The following is a 13,964-nucleotide window of genomic DNA, read 5'->3' as shown; positions in this document are numbered from 1 at the left end:
ATTTAGTCAGAAAACGGTGTTGCGCAGTGTTAGGAGCATACAGGTTGGCTAGCGTGTACGTACGGTCAGCTATCGTCCCCTTAACACATATATACCTTCCCCAGTCATCTTTCATGGTTGCTGTGGGTGTGAAATGTAGGGATTTATGAAGGAGGATGGCCGTGCCTTTGGATTTTCCTAAGGGGTTGTTGCTGAGATAGCATTGGGCGAACCGTTTGTCAGTCATTCTAGGTGTCAGACCTTCCTTGAAATGTGTCTCCTGTATGAATACTATGTGGGCTCTTTGGCTGTGAAAGTGGCGGAGCGCCTGTGATCGTTTCTCAGGTTGGTTAAGGCCCTTGGCATTAATAGAGACAATGTTGATGTCTGCTCTGGTTACCGGTTTCGGGTTCTGCATGACGGAGTACCTATGGGCTATTCTGGGAGGGGTAGTGCGGGCAGATAAATGGTGGGCCTACGGTTTGCAGTACCACTCAGGTGGTGGGTGGGTTCAGGGGAGGAGCGTGTCAGAGGTACAGGGAAAGGGTGTTACCTGGACGGGTGGTCCTTGATGAGGCCCCTTCCCGAGTCCCCACGCGGACACCGCAGCCGGACTTTGAGCGCCTAGGATTAGATACAGAGACGACACAAAAAAGAAAAGAAAAATAAAATGAACACTATGTAAACAATAAGTAAACAATGAACAATAAAACAACACTATACAAAATAATGGCTCGGGTGTAGGCCGAGGTGGAGTCGTCCCGTCCGTACTAGCGGTTCGGTCGAGTCCCCTTGCCTTTCTACCTGACACCCCGACCAGGTGGGAACGTGGCCTACTGGTTACTGAATGCCTCTCGGATATACCCGGTCTCTCTCCGGGGTCCCGGTTCAGAGAGGGGAGAGGAAAGGATAAGAAAGGAGAAAAAAAAAAAACGAGGTGTTTCCCCGTGGGGTCACCTACAGCAGTGACAACAAAAAGAAAGAAAAACTCCCACGTGGAAGGCCCCTCTGGCTACCCCCTACCCGCCCCGCCCAAAAAATACTCTAGCCCCTGGGTTATCTGTGATCTTGTGAGTGGGGTATCGTAAAGATTATGCATGTCGTGTGGACCAGGCTTCTAGCCTTGTGAGTCGTGTGTGCGAGCATCATGGCGTGTCTAGTTGGATGGCGTGTCGTGTTGTGGCCCTGAGCTCTGGCGTCAGGCGTGTGTGTGGTGGTTGTGTTTCCCTCCTGCCTATTCTTCCCCATGGTATATACCCATCCACTTCAATAGAGGGGGAGGATGGGCCCTCCGACAAAGACCCTATATCACCGTTATTAGTAGTCACAAAATGTGCCGGTGGCACCGAGTCTCCCCGTCTCTGCGGCTCGTGGTTGGTGGTGTGGCAATGTCAGTCCCTCTATGGCAACGCAGCCGGTTAAGAGAATGTTCCCCTTCTGTGTGGCGGTCGAGGCATAGCGTGAGCCGCAGAGTCATCAAATCCCCCGTTTCAGCCCCCCACCCAAAAGTGTAACAAGAGATGGAGACCGGCAGTTCAGTGTGGTTTGTGAGATACCTTATGGGAAGCTCCCCAGCGGGTTATTGTTCATAGGCAGGTACCTCAAACTGTGGGTCTCAAAGTCTCTTAGGAGCCGTAGAACTCAGCGGGTGTTGCCGACTGGTCGCGCCGTCTCCTGTCTAGATCTAGTTCTTCTTTGTGGCAGTGGGTCGTCTCGTGTCGGCCTCGGTGGGCCTACATAGAAGTCTAATGGGTCCGGCCAAGGCATGTTGAAAGGTGGTAGCTGGAGCTCAATGGTGAGATCTTGCAGGTCCTGTTGGTTGCGTACCGGCATGGGACCATTAGGGGTGTGAGCAATTAGGCCGGTCGGGAAAGTCCATCGGTATCTCACCTTCTGAGCCGTCAGGGCTCGAGTGAGGGGTTTCAGGGCCCTGCGGTAGCCCAATGTGGCCGGGCAGAGATCAGGAAATATCTGGATCGGGTGGTCCTCGTGGGTAATGGATCCCGCATTACGAGCCGCCTGTAGTATGTCTTCTTTGAGGGAGAAGATAGTTAAGCAGCATATAACATCTCTTGGCGGCGCTCCCTCAGGGCCTCTGGGTCTTAATGCCCTGTGTGCACGGACAAAGTCAATCAGGGTGTCCGTAGGACGGCCTAGAAGGTCGTTGAATAAGGAGGTAAGTGTGTCTGTGAGCCGGGTTGAGGGTTCTTCGCCTTCAGGTAGGCCTCGGATCCGCAGGTTGTTTCTGCGGCCCCTGTTGTCAAGGTCTTCTACATGGCGCGCCATGGCTTGTAAGTGGGCAGTGTGGCTGAGAAGTGTGGACTCCGTGGTTGTGTGGGCCACAGTGAGGTTGTCTTGTTCCTCTTCCAGCCGCGCCATGCGGTCCGCCATACCCTGCATGTCCGCTCTCATCAGTTGGAGGTCGGCCCGGATCGAGGCATGGAGGGCCGATGTGGCTTGGGTCAGATCAGCTCTGGTAGGCAGTGCTCTCAGCAGGGCCATCCAGTCTGCCGGCGGGTGTTCAGTGGGTTCTCCGCTCGCGTCGCCGACCTGGGAGTTCGGGCTCATGGATGAGGCCTCCGAGTACAGGAAGGCCTCAGCGGAGGCCTGGGAAGATGGGTCCGGCTGTGTGGTCATGTATTGCCTGACCGATGCCTGGATTGCAGGTGGGCGGGTGGCCGCTGGTTTGGGGGTACCCCCAGCCTTAGTGTGTTTCCCCATATTTGCGTTTGGGGCAGCTTTCTAGCGATTTGCAGGGCGAGTACGGAGGAGCTCAGAGATTAGGCAGCCATTCCGCTCCGCTGCTAGGCCACGCCCTCCTAAAATATTTTATTAAATATAAATATAGACCTATAAAAACTTTTTAATCCAGTACAATATATTGTAGCAGAGATTATAAGATTAAAGTATATGCTTGCAATATCAATAAAATAGAATAACATACCTTTTTGAACAAGTCAACCTCTGTCATGATAATATGGAGCAGTGTCTTTCTCCAAAAATATCTCTCCAGTGGTTCTAATATGAATAAGTACTAATAATTATTTATACCTTCGATTTTCAATTTAGTCATGTTAGGACCTACCATGACTTGGGAAAGATATGAGACCATGAATTGATAATTTCACATGTGAACATCACAAGGAAACTTCTTAATCATTCTATTGTAATGACCTAGACATCTTATCTATGTTTAGACTAAAACATGAAAATGCTTGCAGAGACATACTGTACTCACCAGACATACTATTATCATTATTATTATTTCCATTTTTATAGCGCTCACAGTAGCAGTAGCACGTAGCGTTTTACAATATTATGAGAGAAGGGATTTAACTATAAATAGGACAATTACAAGAAAACTTACAGGTTGAAGAGGACCCTGCTCAAACAAGCTTACAGTTTATATGAGGTGCGGTATAAAACACATTAGGACCGGAAATGGCAATCAAATAAGGTGGGAGTGAAGCAGAGCTGGAGGAAAGAGCAAGAGACAGGTATGTGAGGTAGAGGTTACTCTGGGAGGCCATACCTTTCCTAAAGAGATGGGTTTTAAGGCACTTCTTAAACGATTGAAGACTAGGGGAGAGTCTAATGGCGGTAATCAGGCTATTCCATAGGAAGGGAGCCGCCCGCGAGAAGTCCTGCAAGCGTGAGTTGGCCATATGGGTGCGAGCTGCGGAGAGACCGAGAAGGGGCATAGCTATGGATCTGTGTAGAGATATGAGGGGCTAGAATTGTTCAGTGCTTTATAGGTATGGGTTAGCACTTTAACCCCTTAATGACACATGACATGTGTGACAGGTCATGATTCCCTTTTATTCCAGAAGTTTGGTCCTTAAGGGGTTAAATTGACTCCTATAGGATACAGGAAGCCAATGTAAGGACTGACAGAGGGGTGTGGTGTGAGAGGACCGACTAGAGAGGAAAATCAGTCTGGTGGCAGCATTCATTACAGACTGTAGTGAGCTTTTGGGATGTTCAATTAGGAGAGGGTTACAATAATCCATGCGGGAAATTACTAGAGTGTGGACAAGCTCCTTGGTAGCATCTTGTGTAAGAAAGGGACGGATGTGGGCTATGTTTTTAAGATGGAATCTACAGGATTTGGCAACATACTGGATGTGAGGCTCAAAGGTGAGGCCAGAATCAAGACGCCAAGACAGCACACTTGCAAGGATGGACTTATGTGAATACCACTAACTTGAAGGGAGTGCGAAAGAGGAGAGGATCATTGTTAGGAGGAGGAAAGACAAGGAGCTTAGTTTTAGAGAGATTTAGTTTCAGAAAGCGGGAGGACATCCAGATGAGGTATGTAGGTAACAAATGAGGTAATAGGTTTGCCTAGAGAGGCAGTATAAAGAGAAAATAGAATGAGACCGAGGACAGAGCCATGGGCGACTCCAACCGAGACAGGACGAGAGAATGAGGTATCATTAGAAAAGGAGACACCGAATGAGTATTGGGAGAGAGAGGAGGAAAGCCATGAGAGGACAAAGTCACAGAGACCGAATGAGTTTGAAGAAGGAGAGCATGATCAACTGTGTCAAAGGCAACAGAGAGGTCAAGAAGAATTAGTGTGGAGTAGTGGCCTTTGGATTTAGCTACGATTAACTCGTTAGTAACTTTGATAAGAGCAGTCTCAGTAGACTGGAGGGCAGAAGCCAGATTAAAGAGGGTCAAGGAGAGAGTTGGAAATGAGGAAGTGAGACAGACCGTTAAGACAAGTCTTTCCAGAAGCTTTGAGGTAAAAGGGAGCAGGGATATGGGATGATAGTTAGAGGGGTCAAGAGATTTTTTTTTTTTTTTTTTTTTAAGGATAGGTACTACAGTGCCGCGTTTAAGGTCAGCAGGGACAATGCCAGGTGAGAGCAGTTGATGAGGTTTCTTAAGGAAGGCACAAGACAAGGGGAGAGAGATCTGATAAGGTGAGATTGGACAGGATCGAGCGGGCAAGTGGTGGGGCGAGAGGAAAGGAGAAGCGCAGCCACCTCTTGTTCACTAGCCGGGAGAAAGTCTGAAGGGTAGGAAAGGCATGATCTATGTGTGGTTGAGAAAGAGAAAGGCAGGATGGGGAGAATTTTACTTAGCTGTTCAATCTTGTCGTTAAGGTAGCATGTGTGATAGAATTTACTTTGATTCCAAGATTCAAGCTTATAGGGGTCATTGGATACCCTATATTAAAATTGGCTAGCTTGGACTCCAAGATCCTGGCCACCAAACTGTTACACATCCTGCCCAGGCTGGTCCATGCGGACCAGCCGGGCTTCGTACCATCCAGGCAACTGTATGAGAACACTAGACGTGCAGTGGACCTGATCTGGTGGGCCGGAAAGACCCAGGCGCCTTCTCTCGTCCTATCGCTGGACGCAGAGAAGGCCTTCGACAGGATCCAATTGCACTACTTATTCGCCCTACTGCGTCACATGGGCCTACCAGGAAACTACATCACAGCGGTCAGAGCATTGTACACGAACCCACAGGCCCAAATAGCCATACCCCAAAACCATTCAAACTAGGTAATGGCACAATGCAGGGCTGCCCACTCTCGCCACTTCTCTTCATACTGGCCCTAGAACCCCTCCTCTACAAGATTAGGGAACACCCAAACATAAAGGGACTGACAATAGCAACAGAGCAATATAAAGTATCTGCGTACGCAGATGACATTCTGCTTACACTCACGGACTTGGAGAATTCCATCCCGAACCTAGTCCAACTGCCCTGGGAGTTCACCCAGGTAGCGGGCTATAAAATAAACATGGGAAAATCAGAAGCCATGCCGCTGGGGTTGACGGCGGGAGACGCGGCGCTGATAGGGAGGACGGCACATATAAAACTAAACCAGCAACACATAAAATATTTGGGGGTCAGACTAACACAAGATGTCTCACAACTGTATACGGAAAACTACACACCAATGATTAAAACACCAATAAAAGACTTAGAAAAATGGCATGAGAAGCCGATCTCATGGATCGGTTGCCTTCAAGCAATTAAAATGAATGTATTACCGAGGATGCTGTTCCTCTTCCAGGCACTGCCCACAAAAGTCACGAAAGGGGATCTCCAACTCCTACAAACCACCATAGATCAATTTATATGGGCACATAAAAGACACAGGATAGCCCGACACACACTCAACCGACCAAAGGGACTAGGGGGACTGGGACTTCCCAACCTTCACCTGTATTACCTCTTGGCACAATTAGCCCAGATAATAGAGTGGCACTCACCCCCAGATAGACGCAGATGGGCAGACCTTGAATCCTTAGTAATGGGAAGGGACCTCCACCAGTATTGGATCTGGGTACCAAAAACAGACAGACCAACCTTACTCACAGACTGGCCAGCAATACTCAACTCTTAAAATATGGGACGCCACCGCACATAAATACGCACTAACCAGAATCCCCTCACCCCATATCTGAGAAACCGAGCATTCGCACCAGGTTTGCGGGCGAGGGACTTTAACCCCTTAAGGACCAAACTTCTGGAATAAAAGGGAATCATGACATGTCACACATGTCATGTGTCCTTAAGGGGTTAAGGGACTGGAATACACAGGCCTGCAGAGATACTATCACCTATATGACGGGGACACATTCAAGACATTTGAAGAACTTAAACAGGTAGCGCCACTACAAACTAAAGACTTTTTCAGATACATACAACTACAGGACTTTGCTAAACATCGGGGGATAAGAGAGGCAGCCAAAGCCCAATTGACTAGCTATGAGAAATTATGTATGACATAAACCACATGTAAGGGCCTGATTACCGGGCTATACGCACAGCTTAGCGCTCCGGAAAGAGAGGCAGAATCCCTCACCTACCTTACCCAATGGGAGAAGGACCTACAACAAACACTGGAAGGGGAGGACTGGAGGGATATATGGAAAGCAGCAGCCAAAATGTCCATATGCGTAACACTTCAGGAACAGGCATATAAAACCTTCCTGAGGTGGTATGCCACCCCGGCCAAACTCTATAGAATGGGGAAAACCACCACAGATGCATGCTGGAGGGGCTGCGGAGAGAGAGGATCATACATCCACATGTGGTGGACGTGTCCCAAGGTAGCGAGATACTGGTCGGAAATAGAGGCATTAATGACAGCCGTCCTAGAGAGACCAATACACAGAGACCCATGGACATACCTTCTAGCCAAACCACAAGATGACCTGTCGACAAGAGAACAGAAACTAGTTAACAAACTGACCTTAGCAGCCAGAAGAGCACTGACCCAACAATGGCTCAGCCCTGACACCCCTCTTCTGAGTAAAGTAATACACAAAATAAAGGACAACTTTACCATGGACAAATTGACGGCACAGGTACGGAACACCATGGGCACCTTCTCAAAGGTGTGGCAACCATGGGAGGAATACCTAGAAAGGATGGCTCGCGCACCATGAGATACACAAGTCAACCCAGGCGGCACACACAAAGTAGATGCACCCAGTGAGTTCCCCTCCCCTACAACCCTCTACCTCCCCACCCCCCCCTTTACCTTACCTTAATTCACCCCCCCCCCACACCCACACCCTTTTTTTTGTTTGTTTTTGTTTCTTTTCTTTAAGAAATTAAAAAACAAAACAAAACAAAAAACACAAGTTGCTCATTATGGACTGTAAAGCAAAGAAGTCAAAAGCTATACTACAATCCACGGACCAATAGTGCTAAAAAGGGCAAAATACTATGTCCCTGCCATGATCTTCAAAGAGAGGACTTACAGCCATGATAGTAGGTAGAGATGTATTTTATGATGGTGACACAAACGCATGTACTATAGACCAACACTGTAAAATGCAAAGTGTAAACTAAACAATATTCAGTAACTTTATGACAACGTATTGTAATCACAAATATTGTTCACGCAAGAATTGTAATGCTCCATTCCTGTACTCAAAAATAAAGAATTATAAAAAAAAACAAAAAATGTTTAGCTTGGACTTGGGAAATGCTTGATGCTTAAAACGACACTTAAGACCATATATGTCTAGTTCAGGGAGCAGATAGGCATTCATGTTCATCCCTATGTCTTATCTGTACTCCTTTCACTCCCTCCCTATTACTGTCCAATGAATATTTGCACGTAAGCACTTAGTTTTTAATGTATAAAAACACAACTGAAAAATAAAGGTCAAAAGGTTATTTTGATAACTAACACGCGTCTGGTGTGTAATTCACACTTCTCCAAGTGCACTTGAAATAATAACTTTGGCTTCCTCTGAAAATAACAAGATCAATATTTGGATCTCTATCACATGCAAAGCTATCGGCTGTAAGGTTAGTTTGGGGGGTGGCCACAGCAGGATGAAGAAGAGTTAACCCCTTAAGGACCAAACTTCTGGAATAAAAGGGAATTATGACATGTCACACACGTCATGTGTCCTTAAGGGGTTAAAGGTGTCAAAGACGTCTGGGATTGCGGGAACATGAACTAATGAGAGAGGAGAAGCATGACTGTGTGTTGAGGGCAAGGGCTGCGCTGTATAAACACTCTAAATCTATAATGGTAAATAGTAAATGTAGGGAACAAGAGATTAAGAGGTCGTGGACCGCAGTGGATTTTGTAATATTGCAAACCGAGCATGCATTCCAGAGGGCAGTATTGAAGAAGGATTTAGAGTAAGAGTAAGATGAGATGGGTGTGGTTCCTTTAGTTAGTACATGGTGGGTACTATACTTGGCTATGGCCTTTCATAATCCTATGTGATAGTTTAGGCACTACAAATGTTGTGGACTACACCTCCCATGATGCTTTGCCAGCATTATGGCTATAAGAGCATTATGGTGGATGTAGTCCACAACAACTAAAGTCCTGTAGTTTGCCTATCCCTGGTTTAGGCTATATGCCAAAGCAGAATTCACATGCGAGTGAGGTTTTTTTTGTGCTGTATGATGAGAACTTTTTTTTGTTTTAATGAAGAAGCATTGAGGTATCTTTCACATAAACCCTATGCTAAACACAGATTACTAAATTACATATATTAAATGTCTGTAATGGAACTGGAATTGTTTTCAACAAGTTGTTTTTGCCTTTCTTGATGTTCTTCTATTTCTTTCCACAGTTCTATCTCCAAGACACTAAAAGTAGCAATGGTACCTTTATAAACAGCCAGCGGTTGAGTCGAGGTTCAGAAGAAAGTCCGCCATGTGAGATCCTCTCAGGTGACATCATTCAATTTGGGGTTGATGTGACTGAGAACACGAGGAAAGGTGAGATTGTCCTCTCTGCTTCCTCAGATTCTTATAGGATAAATTTGTAGTGTGTGTATGCATTTGTGGATATGTACAGTACGCATGTTTTAATTGTATGTGCTTATCTACATATTTGTTTCCATAATGTATAAACAAGTGTGTTATTTTACTTTTTTAGAAGGATACAATGTCCTTTCACTTCTACTGGCTTTCTGCTAGTTCGGGAAGAGAAAGGACAACCTAAATTCAGCCAGTTTTTGTAGCTGTGTTTTTCAATAGTCACTCAACAGCTGATGCTCTTTTAAAAGAACACTATAAGCACCATAACAATGCATAAGCTTTATGGGATAAGGAGGTCCCATGTCTCTCTTACAAGAACCCAGTTGTTTATAGCTGCTGGAATTTGCAAAAATCAATGCAGCTGGAAGTTTATTCATTTGGTTTGCGACATCCGAAGAGGAAACTATACTTTTTGAAATTTATTGCGCTTACTGTAGGAATGTTTACATGAACCATCAGCAGATACTTGAAAGGGATGTCATTGACCTTTTTGTTGTTGTTATTGGTTATATAATGCATCTAAAACGGGTGATCAATCCCAGCTTGCATTGTCTATTTCAATGACTGTATAGATGCTGCAGGTGGCTTTCCTCTATCAAACTTTGTGATAGAGTTTAGAGGGCCTATTAATATCAGGATATCATTTCTATAACACTCAGACTAGATGGTTAATTATAATGTTTCTCTGCAACCCTGATGAACTGATGAAACAAATAAATCATGCTTTACTTTTGTAGCACTTTGCGTATTGTCATGTGAAACAATGGTTGCTGTAATTGCACCTCAATGTTAAACATGTCTGAAACTGTCTGACCTGAACAGCCCCTGCTCCAGGCTGCAGCATCCCAGTGGGGCTTACATTACACTTGCTGTGTATCTTTACTGTAATCCGTCAAAAGCATTTATGCTCCAGTGTTTTTTCTATAACAGAAGTATTTTACATTACACTTGAAAAATAGTTTAATTTTGTGTGTTGACATGTAGCAATAAAACAGTAAAGTGTAATTGTGTAATGCAGCATGCCATAACTTGTGTTACAATTGAAAAGAATAAAAAATGAATTCAAGAAAAACTTTAAGAAGAATTGAGCACTAGAAGCAGATAAGATGTGTAGATTGAGGTTGAGGGGACTGAAGGATGGAAGGAAAGGGAAAATCAGAGATTATGATCATTGCATCTGGGGAGTTTGCAAAGTGGGACTCTGCATATACAATGTAGTCACTGCAAAGGTTTTGTTCATTCTCTGCTGTAAAGGGGATCCATGTTGAGAATGTAAGTTTTCTAGCATTAGATGTTGATTTTTATTATTTTTACATGGTTTTGAAGTAGTCTAGGTTGAAAACAAATACTAATGTTTATAAAATGTGTTTAAGGTTCAACTTGACAATGTTAATCCAAAAGAAGGCAAAAGAAAAATTAATGTTGCAGCAATTTCTAATAATGCCACAAAAAGGGGGGGGGGGGGTGGGGGGAGGGGGGAGAGAGAATCTTCTTGACTCTGTTATGGGAATCGGATTTCTCCCTGGCTCTGCAACCTGCTTATATACATATCAATTATATCTTGGCATTCTTTATTTTTTTTTTTTAAGCCACCCAAACCCTTTAAAAAAAAAATATATATATATATATATTTTTACATTTTTTTTTAAATCCATAGAATCTGATAAATACTTTCCATCCCATTTCTAATTTTTCTCTCTGCAATATCCTTCTTAAAAGACCACTCTAGTGCCAGGAAAACATACTCGTTTTCCTGGCACTAGAGTGCCCTGAGGGTGCCTCCACCCTCAGGGACCCACTCCCGCCGGGCTCTAGGGGGAGGAAGGGGTTAAACTTACCTCTTTCTCCAGCGCCGGGCGGGGAGCTTTCCTCCTCCTCTCCTTCTTGCTTGCGACGTCATCGGCTGAATGCGCATGCGCGGCAGGAGCCGCGCTCGCATTCAGCCGGTCGCATAGGAAAGCATTTACAATGCTTTCCTATGGACGCTTGCGTGCTCTCACAGTGAGAATCACGCAAGCGCCTCTAGCGGCTGTCAATGAGACAGCCACTAGAGATTTTGGAGGCTGGATTAACCCTCAGTATAAACATAGCAGTTTCTCTGAAACTGCTATGTTTATAAAAAAAAAAGGGTTAATCCTAGAGGGACCTGGCACCCAGACCACCTCATTAAGCTGAAGTGGTCTGGGTGCCTAGAGTGGTCCTTTAAAAAATGGTGCCAAAATTGCAAAGTGATATATTATGAATACTTTTTTTTTTAATATACAAAAGCACCTTAATAGCATTTTTTTAATGGCAGACCTGCATTACATACTGTTGTCTAGTTTATCCAAGTTCCCCTCAATTAGATGAAATGGTCTTGGCGCGTATAGTGTCCCTCTAATATGTACGTGGCTTGTGGGTCCATTTTTCCAAAATCTATGACTTCGCTATTTTGTATTGAATCTGATTTGCCACTTGCCTTCCCAGTCCCCCAAATTATTAAAAATCCCTCTATAGAGGGTATCTTAACTAGTTTTTTTTGTCACCTGCAAACAGACAAATGATTTTCAATGCCCACTTCAAGATCATTTATAAACAGATTTTAAAGAGAAGTAGACCGAGTAGCAGGGCTAAGGTGCAGGGGCACGGTTCCCAGATCACTTCAGTGTGATGGAGTCTGGGTGCCTATAGTGTCCCTTTAAGTATTTTGGCATGACCTGTCTTTCATAAAACAATGTTGTTTCCCGCTATAGGTATCATTTGAGTATTATCCCTTAACAGCCCTTCAATTAATTTTCCAACCACGGTTTTTAAGTTTACAGGTCTGCAGTTTCTTGGTTGAGTTTTTGAACCTTTTAATTTTTGTAATTGTAGGCTCCACATCTTCTAATGGAATATGGGTAGGCAAATCCCATGTCTAACATTCTATGCCTGTTAGGTTTTTCTTAATTTAATTTTTGTTTACTATTTCTTTTACTGGTAATGACTGTAGTATGATTGGGAAATATATCTGTAGAGTAGAATACAAAGATTATACTGTTAGGTGATATGGTCAATGGGACACGTGGTGTCAAGTACTAGTACACTTACACTCTTTGACCTGTACAATGAATCTATATCCATCTATATGTGATTAGCGTTCAACATTGTTTATTGGTAGTCAGTCATGCAAATTTATATACTAAAGTAAGAAGAAAGAATCAGAAATGACATTGCTAAAGATGCCTACAAGCTATTTAAAATGAGACTACTGGTACATAGAATTAGGCCGTTGTATTTGGTGGGCACTCCAGTGTTCTAAATAAATACGTTTATATATAATAGTGGAGTGTTTTTGAACCTCCCTTTCCCCTCAACCCTTTTTTCTTTTCAATAAAAGTTTACTTGCCTCCAATTCAGTGTTGAACGGGTCTCCTCACTGCATCTCTGCCTACTAATGATCTCCTAGCCAGTAGATTGCTTGTCATCGAGAAACATTGGGTCACAGGGTGCATGCGTGGCTTCTGTATGAGAGGCATTTCTTTCGGATTTGTGCTAGGGCTAACAGAGTATTCAGGGAAAGCACAATCCCACCTGCCTGACAGATGGGAAGTTGCAACCAAACACATTTATGCAAGACAAATAGTCACTTGCTGAGTATGAAAGATGGGACATTCTGTTAACCCCAAAAGCAGTTTAGAGAAGAAAAAAAATTGCGTTAGGGGTTTAGTGTGTTTATTTAATAAACTTTTTTGCCCCTCCCAAACCCCACCCACCCCCCTTCAGATTTTACTATTCGTGGCTCATGTCTGTATTCTAAAAATCTCAGCAATCGTATGATGTTTTATTTAAAACGATCTTGTTTCTCTCCTAACAGTGACCCATGGTTGTATAGTGTCCACAATTAAACTCTTCCTACCAGATGGCCTGGAAACCCGGCGGCGGGCAGAGTAAGTTAAATTTCATATATTTCCTTCCAGTGGTTTGCCAGTGACTTGAACTAGTAGTTTAGCTGCATGTTTTTCCATGGATGAGAAAACCTGCTAAATTTATTTAGCTAAAAGCAAAGTTCAATTTGAACTGCACCTATGTGTAAAGGCTACATTGATTATTTGGTTGCGTTACTGACAAAATATGTATAGAGGTTAATTCTATAAATATATATATATAAAAAAAAAATCTCGTATAAATGCAAGACTGTAAAGCCTAATAATATAAGCTAATAAGCATTAAAACGACTGAATTACAATAAGCTCTCTGTTATTTGGCTAAAGAGCTGAATATGATATTCATGGTAAGCGCACTATAAATAATGTAAAACATTTTAAAAATGTGTCTTCGGCTATGTTCTGCTCCATTAACTTTATCAGTGCCTTGTCATGCATAGTATGTTAATGTTTCCGAAGTGACCTGAATTCACATTAATTATATTCTTTTATATTGGCATAGCCGGGTACACATTAAAGAAGGTTTATTATTATTTTTAACATCCTTGTAGGAGCACAGAATATACTCTGTATCTGACTTCCCCAATATTTGAAGTGTGGACATTTTTTTTTCTCTTTTATTTGAACAAGGTTCCCCAAATGATTACTGATTACCAATGACAATTTTTATGTGACGTACAATTTTTAAATAGCTTGAAAGGATTTAAAAACAAAAAAGGGACCTCTTGAAGGACCTCTGATATCTGTCTATGTATTTCATTTGAGCAATGTCTAGATCTTTTATTTATAATTTGGCCACATTCTCCAAGACTA

At 43.6% G+C, this 13,964-nt stretch overlaps 1 protein-coding gene across 4 annotated transcripts in view; it reads left to right on the top strand.

Annotated features, from left to right (window-relative positions):
• The window catches only part of SLMAP (sarcolemma associated protein), a 148,200-nt gene that overhangs the window by 70,426 nt on the left and 63,810 nt on the right, over positions 1 to 13,964 (top strand). For all 4 annotated transcript variants that reach the window (XM_063426872.1, XM_063426874.1, XM_063426873.1 and 1 more), the window contains exons 2-3: positions 9,057 to 9,204; positions 13,082 to 13,154. In XM_063426872.1, coding sequence (XP_063282942.1) covers positions 9,057 to 9,204; positions 13,082 to 13,154 — 221 coding nt within the window. The remainder of the gene's footprint in view (positions 1 to 9,056; positions 9,205 to 13,081; positions 13,155 to 13,964) is intronic.

This window comes from Pelobates fuscus, chromosome 7 (genome assembly GCF_036172605.1).
Source record: "Pelobates fuscus isolate aPelFus1 chromosome 7, aPelFus1.pri, whole genome shotgun sequence".
Taxonomy (NCBI): domain Eukaryota; kingdom Metazoa; phylum Chordata; class Amphibia; order Anura; family Pelobatidae; genus Pelobates; species Pelobates fuscus.
This window is presented reverse-complemented; position numbering and strand designations above follow the sequence as displayed.